Consider the following 22,386-nt stretch of genomic DNA (forward strand, 5'->3'; position numbering starts at 1 on the left):
AACAATTACATTAACCATGCTAATGTGAAGGTGATTATTGTTCAGTTCTAGCGTTCTAGTAATTATTTTAGGCTTCTATTTGCTAAGATCTCAGTTTTACATACTGTATAAAGACTGTAATATTTCCGCAACTGACGCTTGATTTTTATGTTGTGTGAACAATCCTTGTCTTAGTTTATATACGTTAAATAAAGATATATATTTTAAAAGTATAATTTTTATATATATATATATATATTATCACTTATTATTATACAATAAAAACTCTTAGATTTTTGGGATTTTCTGTTGGAAAAATAATCTTAAAGACTGTAAGATTCCATCGCAGGTTCCTAAGGGGACAGTTCACCCCAAAATCAGAGGTGCACATTTAAAAAAGACCAACTTCCGGTTTGGACTTCCGGTATAGAGTACAGCTATGGCGGCGCCCTTGTCCGCCATCTTCCCTGCAGGCGGGTACTGTTGTTAACTATTATGACTTTCGCACACGAAACCTATGAAAAGTAAATGAAATATAACGTACATTTATTTGTATTTATTTAAGCAACAATGCAGGACTTGTACTTGTAACTGTAGTATTTTAATAGTATTTTTATTTGTAATTTATATTTATTTCTAATTAGTAATTTCAACATACCTCAACATAGATACTACTGAAATTACTCTGAAGTGTAGTACTTGAGTAAATGTATTCAGTTAGTTTCCACCACTGGCGTTTTAGGGCGATGTGCCTGTCAGACCGAGTAAAGGGCGTAATATCCCTGAGTACATTTCCAGGCCGTGAGGTAGATAACAGAGCAGCGGATCCTCAGAGGGCAGGACCATCATGACAGACTGGACTAGAAGTTTCTAGCGCTCCGGTTCAGTTCCCCTTGAACACACTCCTCCGTGTTTAACCGGACAGACAGGTTCTGCCGGGTTCTGTTCTGATCCGGACTGTGAGCGGCTCGGAGGCCTGAAAACAGCTGGAGAAAACAGCTGTCTACAGCGGCAGGCTGAACTAATAGCAGGCTAACGGCTAACTGTTCCTCTGTCTGGACTTCACATACACACACACAGGTACAGTTTAAATTTAGCTTCAGTCTAACAGGACAAATTCAGTCTTTACAAAGACCTTTCACTGTATTATTATTAATAATACAGCACGTAGAGTATTAATTAGGACCGATCAATACCAGATGTTCGGGAGTCTCTAATACCGATATTAGGGAACGAAAAAGCTCCAATATTAATAGATTGAACTTTTTTTTCACACAATATAATACACAGAATGGGGCTGAACAAATTTATTGAAATCACATGACGACCCTGAACAAGTTTCAAATCATAAGAGATGTGATATTTATTAAAAGGGGAAATATTTATCAGTATGTCCTGACCTGCTCCTCATATTCTACAGGCTGAAGAAAATATCTTTGTTTGGTTCAGATCACTGCAAAAAATCACACCAGGATCCTTTTTCAGTAAAATTAAGAATAATGATGTAAAATTGATCCTCTAATATCCTGTTTCATATCAGATAACAATAATAATAACACACATTTTTATACAGTGATCTCTCACATGTCAAACACGTGTAACAAAGATATATAAAGGAGGCACAACTGTCACTCGTGTTTTCAATAGTTTGAATTAACTTTAAATTAAAAACAAATAGAAAATATATATATATATATATATTTATGGATCAATTAAACATAAATGCTGTCTGTAAACCAGCCAGTAAAAAACCTGCAAGATAAATTTTCATACAGGTTCATATCAGACAATGTGTTGATACCAATATAAAACGATACAGCTGTGACAGGCTGATATCATTGTTCAGGTTCTACTGATCATGTTCCTCTCAGTAGAGAACCGGAGAACCTGTGGGAGCTGCATCAAAAACTACAGCATGTTCTCTGATGTTTATTTCTACAAAATGTCCCTGTCATTCCAGATACAGTAAAGTCTCTCTGTCTGTCTCTGTCTCTCATTCTGTCTTTCCGTCTGTCTGTCCCTCTCTTCGTCTCTCTCTGTCCATATCACTGTCTTTCTGTCTCACCATCTGTCTCGGTCTCTCTCTCTGTCCTTCCGTCTGACTCTCTGTCCATTTCTCTCTCTGTCCATCTGTCTGTCTCTGGCCATTTCTCTGCCCATCTCTCTGTCCGTGTGTCCTTCTCTCTGTCTGTCTCTGTCTCTCTGTCCATCTCTCTCTCTGTCTCTTTGTCTCTCTGTCCATCTCTCTCTCTGTCTCTCTGTCCATCTCTCTCTCTATCTCTTCGTCTCTCTGTCCAACTCTCTCTCTGTCTCTCCGTCTCTGTCCATCTCTCTGTCTCTTTGTCTCTCTGTCCATCTCTCTCTGTCTCCATCTCTCTGTCTCTTTGTTTCTGTCTCTTCGTCTCTCTGTCTCTCCTCTCTCTCTCTCTACGTCTCTCTCCATCTCTCTGTCTCTTTGTCTCTCCGTCTCTCTGTCCATCTGTCTCTGCAGGATGTTTGGCTGTCTGGTGGCGGGCCGGTTGGTGCAGACGGACGCGGTCCAGGTCTCGTCAGATAAGTTTGTCTTCAACCTTCCGGACTACGAGAACGTGAACCACGTGGTGGTGTTCATGCTGGGCACAGTGCCGTTTCCTGCCGGGATGGGTGGCGCCGTCTACTTCTCGTTCCCAGACCCGGCGAGCGGCGGCGCGGTGTGGCAGCTGCTCGGCTTCATCACCAATGACAAGCCCAGCGCCATCTTCAAGATCTCTGGGCTGAAGGCTGGGGTGGGCGGGGCGCACCCCTTCGGCGCGATGGCGTCGTCGCCCTCTGTGGCTCAGGTGGGCGTGTCGGTGGAGGCTCTGGACCAGCTGGCCCAGCAGATCCCAGTGTCCAGCGCCGCCGTGTCCACCGTGGACTCGTTCCTGCAGTTCACCCAGAAGATGCTGGACAGCCTGTACAACTTCGCCTCCTCCTTCGCCGTGACGCAGGCGCAGATGACACCAAACCCCACAGAGACCTTCGTCCCGTCCAGCTGCATCCTCAAGTGGTACGAAAACTTCCAGAGGAGGATGGCACAGAACCCCACCTTCTGGAAGAACTGACCGGAGCAGAGACAGGAAGACAGGAGGACAGGAGGACATTAGAGCAAAGACTGACCAAAGAGTGAAGCTGCAGAGGACAGTTTCCACAGAGTGCCTGAAGGTCCTAATAAAATGTTTTCATCCAGCTCACAGTGTCCTTCATCTGTCACCTTCACTGTCTGCACAGAACACCTCGTCTGATAGGAGACATTTTGATAGATTTATTGATTGGTTTAATTTAAGAGGGACATTGTCCATCAATAAACACCACTGTAAATGTGTCAGAGTTGGTCGAGAGGCTATTTTTCATCTGTAGTTTGTGGACAGATGTTTCAAAGACATGCCTAAAAAACAGAATATAAGATTAAAAGTCCAAAGTTCTTCATCATTTACTTATAAGCATGCAGAGCAATAATCAGGATTTCATGGAGGGGATGATGACGATGATGATGATGATTTCACGACAGCTTTTCTAAAAACAACTGCGATGCATGTTGCGATTTTTGCAAAGAAATTTCAGGAACATGTTGCAATTTTTTAAGAATTCACTCATTAAGAATTTGAATCTCAAGAATCTGAGGGTCCTTGAATCTACCATCAAGAGCTCAAATCTGTCTCTGCTCTCAGCTGTATCAGATAATCACATGATAATTATTGATGTATAATAAAGTACATGAGGTGACTACATGTTTACTGTGATGGATTAGTTCTCTGCAGAGAATTTCATGTTGATTTGAGTAAATTTATTGCAAAATGTTGAAACTTTATACACTCGTCATACATGTATTTATACGATGTACATGTGCAAAATATACCTGGATACTCAACATAAATATATGTGATTTTAATGTGTTTATACCACAGTGGTTAAAGAATTCATGACCTGTTTCAGGTATGTACAATATAAAAAAGGCCACTGCTATAATCAGTCCCTCCAGGATATTACACGCTGTTTCAGGGGGATTGTTGCGTCCTAAAATCCCTGCAGCTTTTCTAAAAAAAAATTGTGATGCATGTTGTCATGTTTTTATGTTTTTTTTGAAATTGTAAAAGGTAGCATTTTTAAAATTCTTTTACTCTTCGTGTTATTCATTAAAAATCAACAGCTTGGTAACTTGACTTCAAAACAAAAATTAAAAAAAAAAAAAACATAAAAGCTCACAGAGTGCTGTTGAATGTTAGTAACAATGATAAACCTCTTCAGACAAAATAAAAAAAATAAATAAAAATACAACAAAATAGTAAATAAAAATATTGAGCTGTTCATTGAGACATACAGGCAGTGGTGGAAAGAGTCCTGAAAAAGTTACATTACTAAAATATTACTCAGTTACAAGTGAAGGTAATGGTATACTGCTTAAGTAAATGTACAAAGTGCATATTTCAGAAACTACTCAGAGTATTAGTTACTCTGCTCCCATAAGTTTTTGGTAAATAGATGGTAATTACCCAGTAATATATCTGAAATTTCTTTCAATATTTGGCAGAACGTCACCAAAATATTTGACAAAAACACCTGAAACCAGAATGATGTGTGATTTTTTTAACTACCGTTTAACTACTGTTTTTTTTAAACATTTCCATATGAAGGTAAAATCACCTTCCTCCTGTCATATTCTGACTCTGTGTGTCTGGTTTGAGTTCATGATGGGATATCAGCCTGTAAACTCTGAATCAGATCTTTAAAACTGAGTTTAGGTGCAGGAAGTGAGAGGAACCAGCAGCAGCTGTAACTCAGAGTTGGATTAACAGTCAGGGGAAAGTTTGGCAGCGAGTGGGGGAAAAGGGTGTGGAGCTGCTGATACAGTCGATAAGCTGTTACATAAAGACAGAGTCCACGCTCACACACACACACACTCACTCACTGAGGCAGCTGCTCACATGTAAGCAGCTGCACGTCTTGTTCATTCTGTGTCTGCAGTTTGGTGTGTTTGCAGTCGGGAGGATGTTGGAGCTGCTGCTGCTCGGGGTCCTGCTGCTTGGAGCTTATTTCCTTCTTCATCTGACTTTTCTCAAGTTGCCCAGATGCAAAAGTGCTGCAAAGTTACATGGGAAGACGGTCGTCGTCACCGGTGAGTCGACAGTCTGCAGGCCTAAACTGCTGCACATGATTATTTAAGAGTTTTAAACAAGTGTGCTGACACCGAGAAACTACTGCAAATGTGCAAAACTGAAAACAAGTGAAACCTGATGCTGCTCAGTCCGACACAGGAAACATGTGGAGGCGTGTATAAAATTCCAGCCAGGGAGTATTTCACGTGTAGAAAATGTTTCTTGTGGTTCTGAAGACTCCTGAGTCTGTTCCTGCAGCTCAAAGGAGTCACTGTGTGATGTCACTAACTGGATTAGACACAGTAAGATCATTTCAGATGGAAAAGTTCCAACAACTGCAGCTCTTAACATTATAGTTACTGTGTGAAAAAGAACCTCAACTCAAAGGCCAACACAAACAGATAGATTAATCATTTGAGTCATTTTTTAATTAAAAAAGAAAGTCTAAATTCTCTGATTTCAGCTTCTTTAATGTGAATATTTTCTGGTTTCTTTACTCCTCTCTGACAGTAAACTGAATATGTTTGAGTTGTGGACAAAACAAGACATTTCAGGACGTCATCTTGGACTTTGATCAACATTTTCTGACATTTTATGGACCAAACAACTGATCAGTCACTGGAGAAAATGGTGAATTGATAATTAAGACTTGAAAAATAGGTCCAAACATGTGAAGCACACACGCTCAGACCTGTTCTCTAAAGAACCTGAAATTTAACTTCTCTGTGCCACTCTGTGAGAAAGAAGCAGAAAACCTCCACACATATATATATAAATCAAAATTACTTCAACAAAATAAATTAATATAATACTTAACTGCATAAAGGAAAACATGCTGGTGTGCAGTTTATCTGAACTTACTGTGACCTCATTCTCTGGAAACGAATGAATGTCTGTCCAAAATATCTGAGAGGAAATATGAAGCAACTTGGACTTGCTGGTGGTGCTAGATGGAACGTCACAGGATCTAGGATTCATCGTCTGTGCACCGCGAACATCCATAGAAAACGTCACGGCGGTCCACACAGTCATTGTTTAAATATTTCAGTCTGAACCAAAGTGATAAACCAAGTGAAGGACCAAACTTTCCATCTGTAAATCGATGCGAGCGACTGACATGGCTGATGACACTGTGCTCTCCATGGTTCTGTCCTTCCTCTCCAGGAGCGAACACCGGCATCGGTAAGACCACAGCACTGGACCTGGCCAGGAGGGGGGCGAGGGTGATCCTGGCCTGCAGGGACCAACGGAGAGCTGAGACCGCCGTCCAGGAAATCATCCAGGTGAAGACAGAAAGCCCCCCCCCCCCTTTCTTTGAGTTTTGTTTTCTCCTCCCATTTCAGATTCTTCTGTAAACTGAACCGGGATGTCATGATGCATTTAATTGTTCAAACTTTGGTGAGGAATGGGTGGGAATTATATTATGTGGGTGTGAAAAAGAAGGAAAGAACAGGGAGGCAACATCTGTAAAACATCTGTAAAAATGGCTTCATGTCGTCCATGTTTACATATGTGAAAGGTTCATACACTGATGGAACTTAAGCACATAGTCTTTTATAAAACCTCATTGTGAAACCTTGTTATACAACCATCAACATCTGGCTTCACTTAACATATAAATGGATCCTTTCCTAGAATTCAGCAGTAAGAATCAAAGCATGTGTCTTTTTACAGAGCAGCAAAATCTGAGTGAATAAATTCTCAGAATGCAGCAAACTGTGTTTTCTAACCTGTGTTTATTTTTCCTTGTGATCAGGAGACAGGTAACAGCCAGGTGATCTTCATGCAGCTCGACCTGGCCAGTCTGCGGTCCGTTCGCTCCTTCGCCGAAAACTTCCTCCGGTCCGAGTCCAGGCTGGATCTGCTCATCAACAACGCTGGTCAGCACCTCGTCCTCATGAGCTTGTTCACAGCAGATCAGTGCTTCTACTGATCCTCGCCTACTGGCATGTTTTAAATGTCTTGATTGATTATGTAAAAGTGGGTAAAGTTTGCCTTCTACTTTGAATGACAGAAGCAGGATGTTGTACTTTTAGCAAACTGCAATCAACTGATTCTTTCCTTTTAGTTCTCTTAGCCCGAAGGTCTGCAGCCTGCAAAATTATATGGAGATACTTATTGTTCATGTCTGACAACATTATGGAAAAGATCGCTGCAGTGAGAGACAATACTCGCCAGTTTCAAAACTCACCGAAAACATCTTGGTTTATCTTTTCACTGTTCCAACAATCACTGACTCTGGTTTGGACAAAATAAATTCAAATCATGACGTTTGATGAAAGACATTAAAACCTGAGTCTTGCTGGTAAAACACACTCACACAGGCTGATAGAGGAGTTTAGGGTGGAGCTGAACTGAAAACAGGAAGCAATCATTGAATATTTGTATCAAATGATTGATTCTGATTAGACTAAAAAAAAAAATCTCAGTCCAGACAGCCGCTTTGGTTCCTTAAAGTTACATGTGATTTCCATGCTTTTCATTCATTGTGTCTATAAGAAGCTGTGCAATGCATTCTGGTTGTGCCACGATGTAGAAATGTTGCTCCTCATTTCCATCAAGTTGAGATCGAGGCTGTTTTGGGCAAATCGGATGTATTTGGTGCAACTCACAGCCTCTGGAAAACCTCCCAGAAAACAAACAAACAGTTGTTGATCTAAGATAAAGACAGATTTGGCGACTGCAGAGCTAAATTCTTTCCTCAAAGTTTTTCAGAAACACATTTCGGTGAACTATTTTTGTGGTATAAGAGAGACTTTCCAAACAAGCTGCCATGTTGGTATGTTTGGAAATAGGTGCAGCCAGAAGTTTTGCACAGTTGTAGAAGGGTGCAGCCTGTGGTTGATCCATTGCTGGAAAATGCTTTGGGTTGATTGAGGCTGCGGTTGGTTGGTTAAAATAGGGGAGTGTTCCTTTAAAGCTCATTTCAAAGCCACATGTTTCTGATTGTTTTAAAGTGCACGTTCTTCCTGCTGTTTCTGGCTGCAGGTCTGATGAACGGCGGAAAGACGGAGGACGGCTTCGGGATGATCTTTGGCGTCAATCACCTCGGTCACTTCCTGTTGACGGTGTTGCTGTTGGACCGGCTGAAGGCGAGTGGGCCAAGCCGCGTGGTGAACGTGGCCTCGAAGGCGTACACGATGGGGAAGGTGGACTTCAACTGCCTGACGACTCACAGAGATTTGTGTTTGGGCGGCAGTGACTACCAGAACTTCAAGAAGTACTGCCACAGCAAACTGTGCAACATCCTGTTCACCCACGAGCTCGCCAAGAGGCTGCAGGGCACCGATGTCACCTGCTACAGCCTCCACCCCGGTCAGTGGCCTGCAGCCTGCTTCACTGTCAGTTTTTAAAGAATCGGTTTTTAGGATTTAGTGGCATCTAGTGGTGAGATTCCAAACACCTTGTCTCACCCTCCCCTTCCACCAGAACCTGCATTGGCTGCAAAACTCGTGCAAAATGCAAAAGGCCAAATCTAGAGCCAGTGTTTTAGTTTGTCTGTTCTGGGCTACTGTAGGAACATGAACATGAAACATGGAGGAGGGGGAAAACACGGTTCTTATTTTCAGGTGAATGAAAAAAGACGAGGGGAGCAGCGAAGAAAGGAAAATCTGGACTCACAGAATCCAGGAAAAAAAATGTTTCTTAGACTTCTGAAACAAAACATGAAGCTTGAGGAGTAATGGATTACATGTTACATTATGTAATCTGGTTACAAAAAACAGGTAATTACCTATAGTAAAAATGTGGGTTATTATTAGGATTATAGTTTTAAAATAAAGAATGACATCCTGCCACACAGCACACACACACACTGCTGCCAGATGATTATCATGACCTCGAGTGAAAAAATGCTTGACTGGCTGGAAACTGTACCAATTTTTTCTTTAAATCAATCAATCAATCAGTCAATAAATTGAACAGATGGACAAAATACTTAAAGCTGCAACGATTAATCTATCACTAATCAACTGTTAAATTAATCATTTTAAACTGATTCATCATTTCGCATCATTTTTTGAAATGAAACAAAGTCCAAATCTCTGATTTCAGCTTCTTAAATGTGAATATTTTCGGCTTTCTTTCCTCCTCTCTGATAGTAAACTGAATATTGTTGAGTTGTGGACAAAACAAGACATTTGAGGAAGTCATCCTTATTTTTTGTGTATAGGCTACAAATTTTTACAGTTAAAAAAAAGGCAAGAATCAATTTACACTGTAAAAAAAATAGCTGACCCAGTATCTCAAGGCAAAGTACTGCAATAGATTTTTGAGTTTTGTGTTTGAGTTTTTTTAGGTTTCTAAAACTAAAGATTTAAGTTTATCCAAAGAAGAAAAGTTAATTATCTCAACAAAAGATTTGTAGTTAAAAAGTTAAAAACTAAAGAATCTAATGAATATGTTGCCTTTAAATTTGAGTTTTCGCAGCTTTTCTGTTTTTACCGTGTAGACTTACAACAATGATAAATGAAAGGTAAAATATATATATAAAAAAAAAATGTCTGAGAGCCACATGTGGCTCCGGAGCCGCAGGTTCCAGGGCCCCAGTCTAAAGTGACTCTTAAATCTTTCCACAAATGTGTAGGTTATACACTGAATTTAAAGCAATGTTTTAATATTTGGTCAATTACAATGTGTCTTTTGAGAGTGAAGGCCTGACAGAAATATTTTTCCACGCCTATAAATAAAATGTAATGTCAGTTAAACTCTGTTATTTTTTCTCTTCTCTGTCCAGGAGGCATAAAAACAGAGATCGGTCGTTACAGCGGCTTCTGGTGGAAGCTCCTGGTGACGCCCTTCGTCTTCCTCTTCTTCGTGGACGCTGAGTCTGGAGCTCAGACCACCCTCCACTGTGCCCTGCAGGAAGGCATCGAGCACCTGAGTGGACGATTTTTCACTGAGTGCACGCCTCTGATGAGCATCGAGTCAAAGGCGAGAGACGATGCCACGGCCAAGAAGGTGTGGGAACTCAGCGAGAGTTTCTGCGGTCTGTCCTGAAAACAAACCTGAAGTCTGAGCTTCGTTTTCAGTCCTACAAACTTTATTTTAATCATGAAACATTTGGTAATGATCACATGAAAAAGTATTTTCTTTGGTGTATATGCTTTCTTACACCTGATTGGTGCTTCAGCCACTCAACTAAAACTGGAAACTCAAGAATCTGAGGGTCCTTGAATCCACCATCGGGAGCTCAACCCTGTCTCTGCTCTCAGCTGTATCAGATAATCACATGATGATAATTATTGATTAACAATAAAGTACATGAGGTGACTACATGTTTACTGTGATGGATTAGTTCTCTGCAGCAAATTTCAAGTAACATTACTGCAAAATGTTGAAAAATGTTCTGCATGAAGTGCTTGAAAAGTGCTTGAATTTGACTCTGGAAAAGGTGCATGAACCCTGAAACTGTGATTTTAGTCGACATGTCCAAATCTGATTTTGAGGACGTCAGAGCAGACAAAGTCTTGGGGACCCCCTGTGACTTCTGGCGCCCCTCTAAGGGGGGCCCAGACCCCAGGTTGGGAACCAATGATCCAGTCCATGTATTTTGCTTCCTACATTTCACAGCATTTTAGAGAATGATTTTTAATGAAGCAGATATTTAATGATGGGAGGGAACAAATGATGGTGACAAACAGGATCGAACAGCTGATCTGGAACGGGGTACAGAGGAACATGATATTTATTTTAATTACACAAGATGAATATGGTCTGCAGACAGTTATAAAAACAGACAGACAGTGCATCTGGTTGGTGTCGATGTCATGAACCATCACATTAGTTTCTGTTGTAATAAACTCCGTCATTAACAACAGTCTCCTCCACACGCAGCTTCTCTGCAGTTGGTCTGTGTGTTTCCTGATCAGATAAACCAGCGTCCCGTCAAAATTTAAAATTTCTTAATAATTTATTACGGTTTAATGTATAGGACGGCGTGTGGGTCCGGACTCGGACTGTGGTCCGCCTGTTAGGGACACCTGCTCTAGATCCTTAGCTATGAGCCATTAACACTAAACATGAAGATCAGAAACTAAGTGAAATCATTTTACACATGAAACAAGAAGCTAAAAGTCAAACTAAATAAAACTAAAATAAAAACAATAAATGAAATGAAACTAAAGGTACATCATGAATATAATCATCCTGTTTATCTCTAACTGCTCTGTTCCACTGTCACACAGACCTTCAGTGGTAATATCTTCACTTTATCACCAGTGTTAATGTATGGAAACATCCTGTCAGTGAAAGTGTGTGTGAAGGTGTGTATGTGTGTGTTAGTATCAGGATCAGAGAACCACAGCTTTCCTCTGTTCAAGTCCAGATTCACTCTGATCCTCTGGAGCTTCTTCTGCACTCTGAGAACAGTGGATGGATCTGGTAGAGACCATGCTGAGTATTTACCTCCAGAGAACCCTATTCTCCATAATCCAGACTGTATGAGTCCCTTCCTCTGGACAGACTCTGAACACACACCCAGATCCCAGTCTGGACTGTCTCCAACCTCAACATCCCAGCTGTGAGTCCCTGAGTTAAAGCCCTCAGAGCCAAGGACAGACCAGTATTTATCAAACCTCTCTGGATTATCAGGAAGCTGCTGTTTCTCTCCTCGTCTCACACTGGTCAGATCTTCAGACAGGACGAGTTCTGGACAAGCAGTGTTTGTGTCCAGAATGACAGGAGTGTAGGAGACCATGTCCTTCATCTTGTTCCAGATGTTGAAGGTCAGGTTGCCCAGGTGTTTGGCCTGGTCTATCAGAGCTCCTGAGAGCAGCTGTGGATCCTCCAGCAGGGGGCGCTGCTGGACTCTTTCCACTGCAGCCTTGTAGTTGTGCAGGAATGAGACGTCTTCAGCTCTCAGCTGCTCCTCTGTGTCTCTGACTGTGTGTGAAAGAGCTGCTATCTCTCTGCTCAGAGCCTCCATCTTCTCCTTCATCATCTGACTCTTCTGCTCCTCTTCCTCCCTCAGTGCAGCCAGCCTGGCCTCCTCTTCCTCTTCTAGAAACTGGTGAAGCTTCTTAAACTGCTCCTTAATCTTCCTCTCTGTGTGTCGGGCCTGGACCTTCATGTGTTCTGCTGTTTGATCAAACTCATCTTTAACTTCTTTAAAATCCTTTAACTTCTCCTTTAAGGTCTCCAGAGTTTCCTGAAGTTCCTTCTTGTGTTGTCGTGCAGCTTCATTGATGGGTTTGAATCTGTGGTTGGTGTGTTTTTCTGAATCTCTGCAGACGACACACACTGGCTGCTGATGGTCCAGACAGAAGAGTTTGAGTTTCTCAGAGTGCAGACTGCAGAGAGACTCTGAAGATCTCTGATCTCTCTGCTGTAAGAAGGTCTCACACAGCTTCTTTATCACCAGACTAACAGGTGGATGTTCCCTTGAAGATCTTCTCTTACAAACTGGACACTCATGTGTTGGTTTCTCTTTCCACCAGATCTGCAGACAGTCTTTACAGAAGCTGTGGCTACATGACAGAACAACAGGATCTCTGAAGACGTCATGACAGACCGGACAGCAGAGATCCTCCTCTGATCTGGAAGACATTTTGTCTCAGAGTGAAGCTGAAAACACAGCAGACAGACAGTACAGTCAGTCATGTCTCCCCTCCCTCCTCCACTGACTTCAATCAAATTTACTTTGACTTTGAGTTCAGTTTTTAGTCAAACTCACCTTCAGTGTGTGGAGTGTCAGCAGGTTGTAGTTTTCCTCTTTTCTCTCCTGCAGCTGAACTCACTCAGAGGAAGTTGTTGGTTTGGTCTGAAGGTGAATCTGATCATCTGTTTTTCATGAAGTGACAAAAAACAAACTGTATCCTGGTTTATCACAGGTGAATCAGGTGAAGGGTGGAACTTTTTTACTTTGTTGAATGCTGTTGGTTCACATGTAACACAGGGGTGTGTTTCATTCCAAGGTTCTGATTCATTGTTAGAAACTGACCGTGTGCAGCAGGATGTTGCCTCAGTACAGTACTGAGAAAATGTACCAGACATTGTCAAAAAATTACAGTATCTGTTGTTTTTCTTGTAGATTTTTGAGGTGATTTTGGCAGACAGACAGGAGGACAGAATGTGTCCACCAGGGGGCCCCAGCAGCACTTGAAATGTTCCAAAACATGGTTCTATTAGTCCTAGAACATGTTAATGGTAATCATACAAAAGTAAATATTCTGTTAACAGACTGGCTGCTGATACTACAGGTTGAATTAATTACTGCTGCTTCTGTCAGAGCTGCTGTCACCTTCATGTTCACTGTAACAGACGTTAACTGCAGTTTGATGCTCAGTAAGGTCAGACAGGTCACATTCCTCTCCTCAGGCCTGCATGTCAGTGGATCATATCAGTGGATGGATTTGATTGACAGGTCCTGCAGGAAATGTTTAAACAACATTGTGCTGCTAAATGACGATATGATGGTTACAAAAACACACTCGGACATGAACACATGAAGGCTGTTCATCCGGCACTGACCAAAGAAAAATCAAGCAAACAGAGGTAGACAGTAGAAATCAGGATTTAGGTATTTTCCCAAATTCACAAGAGGGAACAAATAATGAAGAATTTGTTGTAGATGGTCTTTGACAAAGTTGGTAGAGTTCCAACTAACTCCACAACTCACAATACTCCTTGATTTATTAAGAGAGTCTGGGGACTTTCTCATCTGAAAATCACTGTTTTTGCAAAACTGGACAAATATAGGTTCTTAAAGGTCCAGTGGATGTTCAACTGCCTGAGGAGTGATGTTAAGACTGTACTGTATGAGACAGATGGACTGTGTCTTAGATCTCCTCCCCTGTTGAGGGATGGTCATTTGCCCATGACAACCTTTTCTATGAAAACCATGACCTGGATGACTGAGAATCTTCACAAACAACATAAATTCTACATAATGGCCCTTTAACACTGGCAGACTGTGTCATTTTGAAGTCATTAAAATTGTCATTCTTTATTTAAAACAGTGCAAATGGTGAAAATATTTCAAACAGTGTGTTGCTACTTATTTGTAAAACACACTTTGACCACAAACAAGGGGGAGAAATATTCACAGAGTTGCATTAATTTTTCACTCAGATCTTGTATTGATGATGGAGAGTCGGACCGCTGTGTAAAATCTCCTCCAGCTCATCCTAAAGATTCTCAGTGGGGTTCAGGTCTGGACTCTGTGGTGGACAGTCCATTGTGTCTCCTGCTCCCTGAACCTGTTTCACAGTTTGAGCCTGATGAATCCTGACATTATCATCTTGGAATATGTCCGTGTCATCAGGGAAGAAAAAAATCCATTGATGTAAAAACCTTATCATTCAGTATATTCAGGTAGTGAGCTGACATCATAACGATGCTGAACCTCGACCTGAGCAACTGAAGCAGCTCCAGATCATAACACTGCCACCACAGGCTGGTACTGGAGACGCTAAGCATGATGGGAGCATCACTTCATCTGCCTCTCTTCTTACCCTGATGCCCCCATCACTCTGGAACAGGGTAAATCTGGACTCATCAGACCACATGACCTTTTTCCATTGATCCACAGTCCAATCTTTATGTTCACTAACAAACTGAAACCTTTCTTTCTGATTATCCTCACTGATAAGTGGTTTTCTTAAGGCTACACAGCTATTTAGTCCCAATCCCTTCAGTTTTCTTCACACTGTGTGGAAATGTTCTTACTTTCACTATTAAGCATAGCTGTGAGCTCTACTGTTGATTTTTTATGATTTGATTTCACCAAATGTTTAACTGACCTCTGATCATGATCATTCAAGATTTTTTTCCGACCACATTTCTTCCTTGAAGATGATGTTTCACCACGATCCTTCCAGGTTTTAATAATGTGTTGGACAGTTCTAAACCCAGTTTTAGTAGTTTCATCAATCTCCTCAGTTGTTTTCTTTGATTGATGCAGGACAATAATTTGATCCTTCTGAAAGAGAGGAACATCTTTTCCACGATCACAGGATATGTCTTCTGATATGGTGGTTTAAGCTGAAACATATTGATCACTGCAGTAATAATCCAATGGAAGGCTCTTACCTATTTGATTAGATAAGGTGGTGACATTTTTTTGGCCAGGCAGTGTATTATTATTATTATATAAAATATGTAAAACATATAATATATAGGAGACCTTTCATTAACTAAAATTCAACATGAATACGTTTTTATCATGATGATTATTGTTCAAGGGGGGCACGACAGAAAAAGTTTGACAACCACTGACATAATGTTTGTTCATGTGGTCATCAAGAACATACACTAGCAGTGGACAGAAAGTGAAGCCAAAGCATCTCAGGAAGGCTGCAGTATAAGTCATAAATGCCACCTCCCAGTGTTAACAGATTACACACAGACCAAACTAAGGCTGTTTTCACATCTACCTCCTTTGGTCTGGACTTTTCAGTTCCATCCAGACCAAAATTACAGGTGTAACAGCGCCCCCTTTTAGCTAAAAACCTGTGGCATTTTATATTGAATAAAATGCCATATGGATGACAATAATAAAAAATACTTAAGATAAGTCAAATTAATTTTGACCTTTTTTTTTGTTGTTTGTTTTTTTTCTGTCAGAGGGGCTTCCATATTGGGATGAGTTTCATCCCAATTTCATCTCAAGTTTCAATACCCACAATCCCTCTTGCCTCCCTGATGACATCACGATGACATCATCTATATCTTTGTCATTGCAACTTTTATTACCTTTAATATTGGCTGGGATGACTGTGAGTTTCACTACATGCAGGGAAAATCACCATCTATCAGGTCTGAGAACACTTGCCTGAACAGATTCTTTGGAGAAGACCTCACACCAGACTTCATTTGAAAATCCTCCTTTTTTTTTAACCCTCTTCTGGAGCATCATGGGTACACAAGTGGTAGAGCGCAATAAAACACACCAAACAAATTAATGTAGCCTTACAATGAATTCGGCTGACATCAAATGAAACAGGCAGGTCTGAATTTTAGGAAAGCCACAAGTATTGATAGTTAGTGTTAATGGTTAGGGAAAAAACAAGGATGTCTTAAATACAATAATTTTTCAGTGGAGTTTGACATGAGGTTCTCTTGAGGGTCTTTATTAGTTTAACCTACAGTAAAATAAACACCGCAGTGAAGTCAGTATTGAACCGGTGTGCATGGTGAGTTGACAGGCTTCACCCAGCAGGGGGCGCTACAGGACACAGAGAGAGGAAGCTCTGCATAACCTGCAGCTAAACACACCAGGTGTATTTATTCAAGAAAGCAAAGAACCTTAAAGAGAAACAGAGATTTCAGTTGTAACTCTTAGTTAAATTTTATTAACATTTTATAAAGGGTGACTTATTAGAAAGTGCCATTAAAATAATTTGTGTCATAAAATCTCCACAACTCAAGGTCTCCTTACAAGATTTTGGGGATTTGTTCATCACATCTCACAGTCTTCATCGGCAAATGTAGCTGACTCAGGTGTCCTCACATGACAAGATAAATTAATATACATTCAGATATTTTTTTTGACTTAAGTTTAACTTTAAGTTCACTTACTAGTTTTATCTGTGTAGCTTTTAACTGCATCTGAATGAAGTTATCAGAATAAAAGCATATGCAACGAAATTTTAAAAAGTAAAGCAAGTTTTTATTTTTTATTTATTTATTACAAAAAAAAAATCTAATCTAATCTAATCTTTCACTCATATCTCATGGTCTTCATCAGCCAGTTGATCTGCATCAGGTGTCATCACGTGATATAATACAAGTCTGAGAGGTCTGCTGCTAATATGCTGATTAATTTTCCTCAGAAAAAAATCACAAATGATTTAAAGATTAAGAGATATTATATGCTCATTCAGAACTGTTACATATTCAGAGATCCACTGAAAAACAAACAAACAAACAAACAAACAAACAAAAACACAACCTTTTGTTTTAACTTAAAACACTTAGTGTCCAGGCTGCGTACAAATGTTAATTAATGTTAATGTTTGCTGAATATGAAAAGACAAGTAGAGGTAATTTTGTGTTGATTCTTATCAAATAAGGTATTCTAGTCAAATAAACTTAACATTTAATCAGTTGTGCTTCAGAAAACATATTGAATAAACTTAAGACATCATGTTTCTTTGCTTCCTTCCTTCCTTTTAACTTCAAACAGTTAAAGTCCTTGCTAACTTAAAAATTTCAGTTGGCTGAATTTGAAAAGACAAGTTAAGGTAATTTTGGAATGATTTGAAACAAATTAACTTTTTTCTAGTCAAACAAACTTGTTATTAATTCAGATGTACTTGACAAAATACATATTTCATAATGACAGTTTGTATTTATTGCATGTACTTTTGCTGCTATGAAAATGTCCTTTCTCTCTAGGGATTAATGAAGTAATCTACTATCTATCTATCTATCTATCTATCTATCTATCTATCTATCTATCTATCTATCCATCCATCCATCCATCCATCCATCCATCCATCTATCTATCTATCTATCTATCTATCTATCTATCTATCTATCTATCTATCTATCTATCTATCTATCTGTCTGTTTGTCTACTCAAAGCAAATAAACTTTCTAGTCAAATAAACTCAGAAGAACTCATGTTTATAAGTTCTGACGTATTATGAAAAATAAATAGCCTACTCGAAATATTAAGTTTAATTAACTTGAAACATTTTTTACAGTGTAGGTTGATAGATTAACAGAACTTCATTCAAAATTCGGAAAGTGAGACTCAGTTCAGCGACTGTATCTGCTTCTAATAATAAACAAATGAGTGTGTGTGCGCGTGTCTGCGTGTGTGTGTGTGTGTGTGTGTGTGTGTGTGTGTGTGTGTGTGTTTCATGTTGCGTCACAGAGGGAAGGGCGGTGCCCGCAGGTAGACTCACCAGCAGCGGTCACATCAGCACACACTCACACAGAGGAGGTAGTGTGTGTTCAGAGCTGAGCTCCCAGGTGCCAAACTCACACACACACACACACACACTGACACACACACACACACACAGAGAGGCACACACACTCACAGCCCTCCGGTCAGCCTGAAGGACGAAACTGAGCGAGAAGGAGCTGAAACAGCGGCCGGAACATTTGGAAATATCGAAACAGGGAAGTTGCAGCGGATCAGCAGCAGCAGCAGCAGCAGCGGGATGTTCAGCTGGGTCAAACAGGAGCAAGGTGGACGCAACAAGGAGGGAGAGATGTACCAGACGGTAACCGAGGGACTGCAGACCCTCTACACCAAGAAGCTGCTGCCGCTGGAGGAGACTTACCTCTTCCATGACTTCCACTCCCCGGCCCTGGAGGCCGCCGACTTCCAGAGCAAACCCATGGTGCTGCTGGTCGGCCAGTACTCCACCGGGAAAACCACCTTCATCAGGTAACAACCACCACCCGCGGGGCCAGTGAGGACCTGCTCCTATAATCATCATTATTAGTTATAAAGTGCGATGGGGGGACTGACGCATGTGGCAAAGCCACCTTTATCAGGTGTTAAATCAGTTTACGCCTACTTAACTTTCTGAATGCCAGACCTCATCTGGAAATCCTCCTATTTAAGACTCTAGGTTACAGATAAAGGTACAGACGTGGCATGGCGTCATCGAAGATGTCAAATAAATGTGTCGTGCTTTATGGTAAATTCGGCTAAACAAAATCCATTGAATGTTATGATATGTATGCAAATTATCAGTGTGTGCTTTGGCTGCCAGGGCTGCTTGTTGCGACTCTCCTCGGCGCTTTCTAGTAGGAGGCAGCAATGGAAACAACACAAAAACTTGAAATATTATTAAAACATAAGCTGTTTGGTGGCTCAGGGGTATGCCGAAGTCGAGAATGTACCCTTTGTAAATACAAAATGTCTCTAGTCTGTCTTTGAAATATTCACAATGTGACAAAATACCTAAAATGTCTTAAATTAGATTCTTCTTCAATGGAGTTTGGCGTTAGTTTTTCTCAGTATCAGGTGGTGAATCATTCAAGATCCACTTAACTGTCTGAATACCAGAATTCATACGAAAATCGTCCCTTTAAAGGCTCTCTAGATTACGGAAAAGGATACAGAAGTAGCAGCGCATAATAAAAGATGTCAAATAAACCTGTGGTGTTTTATGGTAAATTCGGCTAACTTCAAATCAGCCAGAATCGATCTGTACTTTATCATATGAATGTTAAGTATCAGTTTGTGATGTGGCTGTTACGAATCTGCTCAGTGCTTTCCAGTCGGAAGTGGCAATGGGGACAAAACAAAAAACCTGAAATATCATTAAAACATTAACTGTTTGGTGGGTCGAATTTATGCTGAAGTTGAGAATATACCTTTAGTAAATACAAAATGTCTTGAATCTTTCTTTATAATGTGCAAAGCGTGGCCAAATAGCAAAAAGGGCTTAAATCTGAGACTTTTTCAATGGAGTTTGGCATGACTAGACAGTCTGTAGTATAATGGTCTTTTTCAGTTAACAGTGGCCATTACTGATTGAACTCTACATGTTCAAGTGTGTTTACACACATGCTTAAACAAATCCACACCAACTCTGTGTGCTTTCTGCAAATCTAAACTGGGACATTGGGAGTTACTGGGTTTCACATCCCTGGTTGTTGGAAGATTTGAATCAGCACTTTCTCAATGCCAGACCTCATATGGAAATCTTCCTATTTAATGCTCTCTTCATTATAGGTAAGGATACCAAGGTGGCAGCACATCATTTAAGATGTCAAATAAATGTGTCATGTTTCAAGGTAAATTCAGCTCACATAAAATCCATATTATGTATGTAAAGTAACTGTTCGGTGGTTTGGGTTAATGCTAAAGTGGAGAATGTACCTTTAGTAAATACAGAATGTCTTGAGTTTGTCATGATGATATGCAAAGAATCGCAAAATAGCAAAAAGTTCTTAAATAGGATGCTTTTTCAGTGGAGTTCGGCACGGGCTTTGCTTCAGAGTGTTGACATTATTTCACCCTGGAAAGCTGAAAGAAACATTGAGTTTCGTGTTTATTTTGGAAGCCAGTGATGCAGTTTATTGTTGTTTATAGACAAAACCAACACATATGAGCTATAGTTTATTGTGACAGCCAGTTTCAGATTACAGTGTCCACTACTGAATTAACTGTAAATGTTTGTGTGCTTTTGACACACGTGCGCAAATAAATCCAGTGCAGATCTGAAGTGGGACATGAGGAGTTACTGGTTTTTATTCCCTGGTCCTCAGAGGTTTCAACACTCTGGTCACAGACCTGCAGCTTCACTCTGCAGTGACTCAATCGTATTTGATCTGGCAGCTGTTTGTCCTGATGTGTTCAGAGTTTGTACAGCCTGAATGCAGGAGTTGGCATCTCCTGCTCTGATGTTGTTAACACTGGCTGAGGCTCATGGGTACTGTAGTTCCCTTAAACATGGCAGCCTGTCAGATGTATGGGATGACAGCTTCATGGGATTTTCTTTTGTGTTTGTTGGATTGTTAGTTCTGTGTAACTGATCTGCCATTGTTCTGTGTATTTATACGGCCTGTCCCTTTATTCTGTTGCTCCGACAGGCAGCTGTGATATTTCCCACATTTTTTTGTTGTTGTTATTTTTGAGTCTGATCTGAAGATGAGAGGACTGATGCAGAACAGAGAGACTCTGTGTTAAAATAATAATTATTCTGATTTTGATTGAAAAATATCTTTAATATGACTCTGGTTGTTCAGCCACACACACACCTGCTGCACTCTTCTACTTTAACTAATACAGTAAGATTAACAGCTTGTAAAATACTTTGTTTAAAGGGGCCTGTGTTTTTTTTACTGTACTACATGCATGTTTTTGCTCATATTTAAATGAAAAATCTTCAGTCTCTTATTTCAGAAATGTCTGAAAATGATCAAGTAGTGAATGAATGAATGAATCCATGAGAGTCTCCTGTAGGACTCATGACCTCAGTGTTTTAAATCCTGGAGGCTGCACGTGGTCACGAGTTAAATAGCTGATCAACGCACTGACTGCACTCCCACCCCCACCCCGTCACTGTGGAAGCTGCTCAGGGGGAACACACACACACACACACACACACACACACACACACACACACACACACACACACACACACACACACACACACTGTCATTTTGGGAGACATTACGTAGACTTTCATTCATTTCCAGGAGACTTCACCAGCTTTACATGGTGAAATTTTAATGCAACTAGTTGCATGTAGCATATTTGCATGAAACTTAATTTAAATGCAACTTGACAGTTACACAAATCATTCTCATACAACAGGATTTAACAGTTAATTGCCCTAAAATCAGGTGCTTAGTTTGGTCATTTGTTTTGTACCATCTCTGTGTCTTATTTCGGGTTGTTTTCTGGCTGTCGTATCTCTTTTTCCTCTGGCGCTGGCTGACTGCTCTGTTTCACAAAGGCTGTCCTGGAAGAGCAGGAAGAGAGCGATCGGTGCCTTAATGTTTATTGATCTGCTGGAGGAGAGAACATGACCTCCCGTCCACTCAAAAGAGAGACCAGTGGATCGTTTCACACTCTGTTCAGGGGGTTTGATCCAGTGAGTGTATCCTCCCTTTGGTTTAAGGAGAATAAATAAATAAGTGTCTCTTTGCTGCAGTCTGACATCTGAATGAAAGCGTGATTCTCATCAAAACTTTGCATTAAAGCAGAGCTGTAACTCAGAACTGTAACTGTTGCTAACAGGACCTTTGTTTGTTGACAGCGTGTCCATCCTGACATGAAGTCTGTGATGATATTTCCTTCTGAAGCGTCCAGGAGACCAACTTGTCTTTTATTATTTTGTTCAGTTAAAATTGTTTGGAAAGGTTCTGCCTCATAGTTTAGACATTTAGACAATTTTACATGACTGATTAAATTCTGAACAACCGATTAATTGATCATTGATTAATTATCATCCCTACTCGACTGTAACAGTCATCTGTAGCCATTAACTGATAAAATATTCGATGTTACCCATGAAGCTCCAGTGATTTTTCTGTTTGTTCCAATAGAAACAGTAACATTGTGTGTCTCTCAGCGTCTTTTGTTCACGACCAGACTGCATCGGCCTCGCAGACTGTTTACACTCGTCTGTTAAAGTTCAATATTTCCTGATTACTTAATCAGACCTGTGACATCACATCCTGTTTTGGTGCTGAGGTTGATTTAGTCGGACTGAAGGCCGCTCTGACCGAGGTCTGACTGAGGAAGCCCGAGGTGTTTCCTCCTGACTGTTGGTGCTCGCTCCTGTTGTTGGTTCTATTAGTTTGTTAACTAATAAAAGTGATATGCAGTAGAATCAATAATCGATTGATTGTTGAGGTGAGTTAACATGCAGCTGTT

The 22,386-nt window shown here is 40.5% G+C and overlaps 4 protein-coding genes across 5 annotated transcripts in view; 3 read left to right on the forward strand and 1 right to left on the reverse strand.

Annotated features, from left to right (window-relative positions):
* The first annotated feature begins 969 nt into the window (after positions 1–969).
* hikeshi (heat shock protein nuclear import factor hikeshi) lies at positions 970–3,728 on the forward strand. 2 transcript variants are annotated; one of them, XM_084742355.1, is made up of 2 exons: positions 970–1,059; positions 2,471–3,728. In XM_084742355.1, the coding sequence occupies exon 2, from the start codon at positions 2,472–2,474 to the stop codon at positions 3,060–3,062; it is 591 nt and encodes a 196-aa protein (XP_084598481.1). In that variant the 5' UTR covers positions 970–1,059; position 2,471; the 3' UTR covers positions 3,063–3,728. The 2 variants fall into 2 exon arrangements, with proteins under 2 accessions (XP_084598481.1, XP_084598482.1); XM_084742356.1 differs by having other exon boundaries at positions 971–1,058; positions 2,468–3,728.
* Positions 3,729–4,875: 1,147 nt separating this feature from the next.
* LOC146311287 (dehydrogenase/reductase SDR family member 13-like) lies at positions 4,876–10,369 on the forward strand. Its single transcript, XM_084742171.1, has 5 exons — positions 4,876–5,113; positions 6,258–6,376; positions 6,850–6,973; positions 8,082–8,408; positions 9,829–10,369. The coding sequence occupies exons 1-5, from the start codon at positions 4,987–4,989 to the stop codon at positions 10,089–10,091; spliced, it is 960 nt and encodes a 319-aa protein (XP_084598297.1). The 5' UTR covers positions 4,876–4,986; the 3' UTR covers positions 10,092–10,369.
* An 816-nt stretch (positions 10,370–11,185) lies between these two features.
* Positions 11,186–12,964, reverse strand: LOC146311288 (nuclear factor 7, ovary-like). Its single transcript, XM_084741926.1, has 2 exons — positions 12,766–12,964; positions 11,186–12,656 (listed from the first exon to the last, which is right to left on the reverse strand). The coding sequence occupies exon 2, from the start codon at positions 12,637–12,639 to the stop codon at positions 11,251–11,253; it is 1,389 nt and encodes a 462-aa protein (XP_084598052.1). The 5' UTR covers positions 12,640–12,656; positions 12,766–12,964; the 3' UTR covers positions 11,186–11,250.
* Positions 12,965–18,194: 5,230 nt separating this feature from the next.
* Positions 18,195–22,386, forward strand: part of ehd4 (EH-domain containing 4) — a 34,481-nt gene continuing 30,289 nt past the window's right edge. Inside the window, exon 1 of the mRNA XM_084741773.1 lies at positions 18,195–18,435. Within this exon, the coding sequence (XP_084597899.1) occupies positions 18,206–18,435 (230 nt within the window). The 5' untranslated portion in view covers positions 18,195–18,205. The remainder of the gene's footprint in view (positions 18,436–22,386) is intronic.

The sequence above is a fragment of the Lutjanus erythropterus genome, chromosome 18 (assembly GCF_056507025.1).
Source record: "Lutjanus erythropterus isolate fLutEry1 chromosome 18, fLutEry1.hap2, whole genome shotgun sequence".
NCBI lineage: Eukaryota > Metazoa > Chordata > Actinopteri > Lutjaniformes > Lutjanidae > Lutjanus > Lutjanus erythropterus.

Coding starts and splice junctions, on each gene's coding strand:
- hikeshi (XM_084742355.1), top strand. CDS start 2,472: ATGTTTGGCTGTCTGGTGGCGGGCCGGTTGGTGCAGACGGACGCGGTC.
- LOC146311287 (XM_084742171.1), top strand. CDS start 4,987: ATGTTGGAGCTGCTGCTGCTCGGGGTCCTGCTGCTTGGAGCTTATTTC. Junction 6,377..6,849: donor CCGTCCAGGAAATCATCCAG/GTGAAGACAGAA, acceptor CCTTGTGATCAG/GAGACAGGTAACAGCCAGGT. Junction 8,409..9,828: donor CTGCTACAGCCTCCACCCCG/GTCAGTGGCCTG, acceptor TTCTCTGTCCAG/GAGGCATAAAAACAGAGATC.
- LOC146311288 (XM_084741926.1), bottom strand. CDS start 12,639: ATGTCTTCCAGATCAGAGGAGGATCTCTGCTGTCCGGTCTGTCATGAC.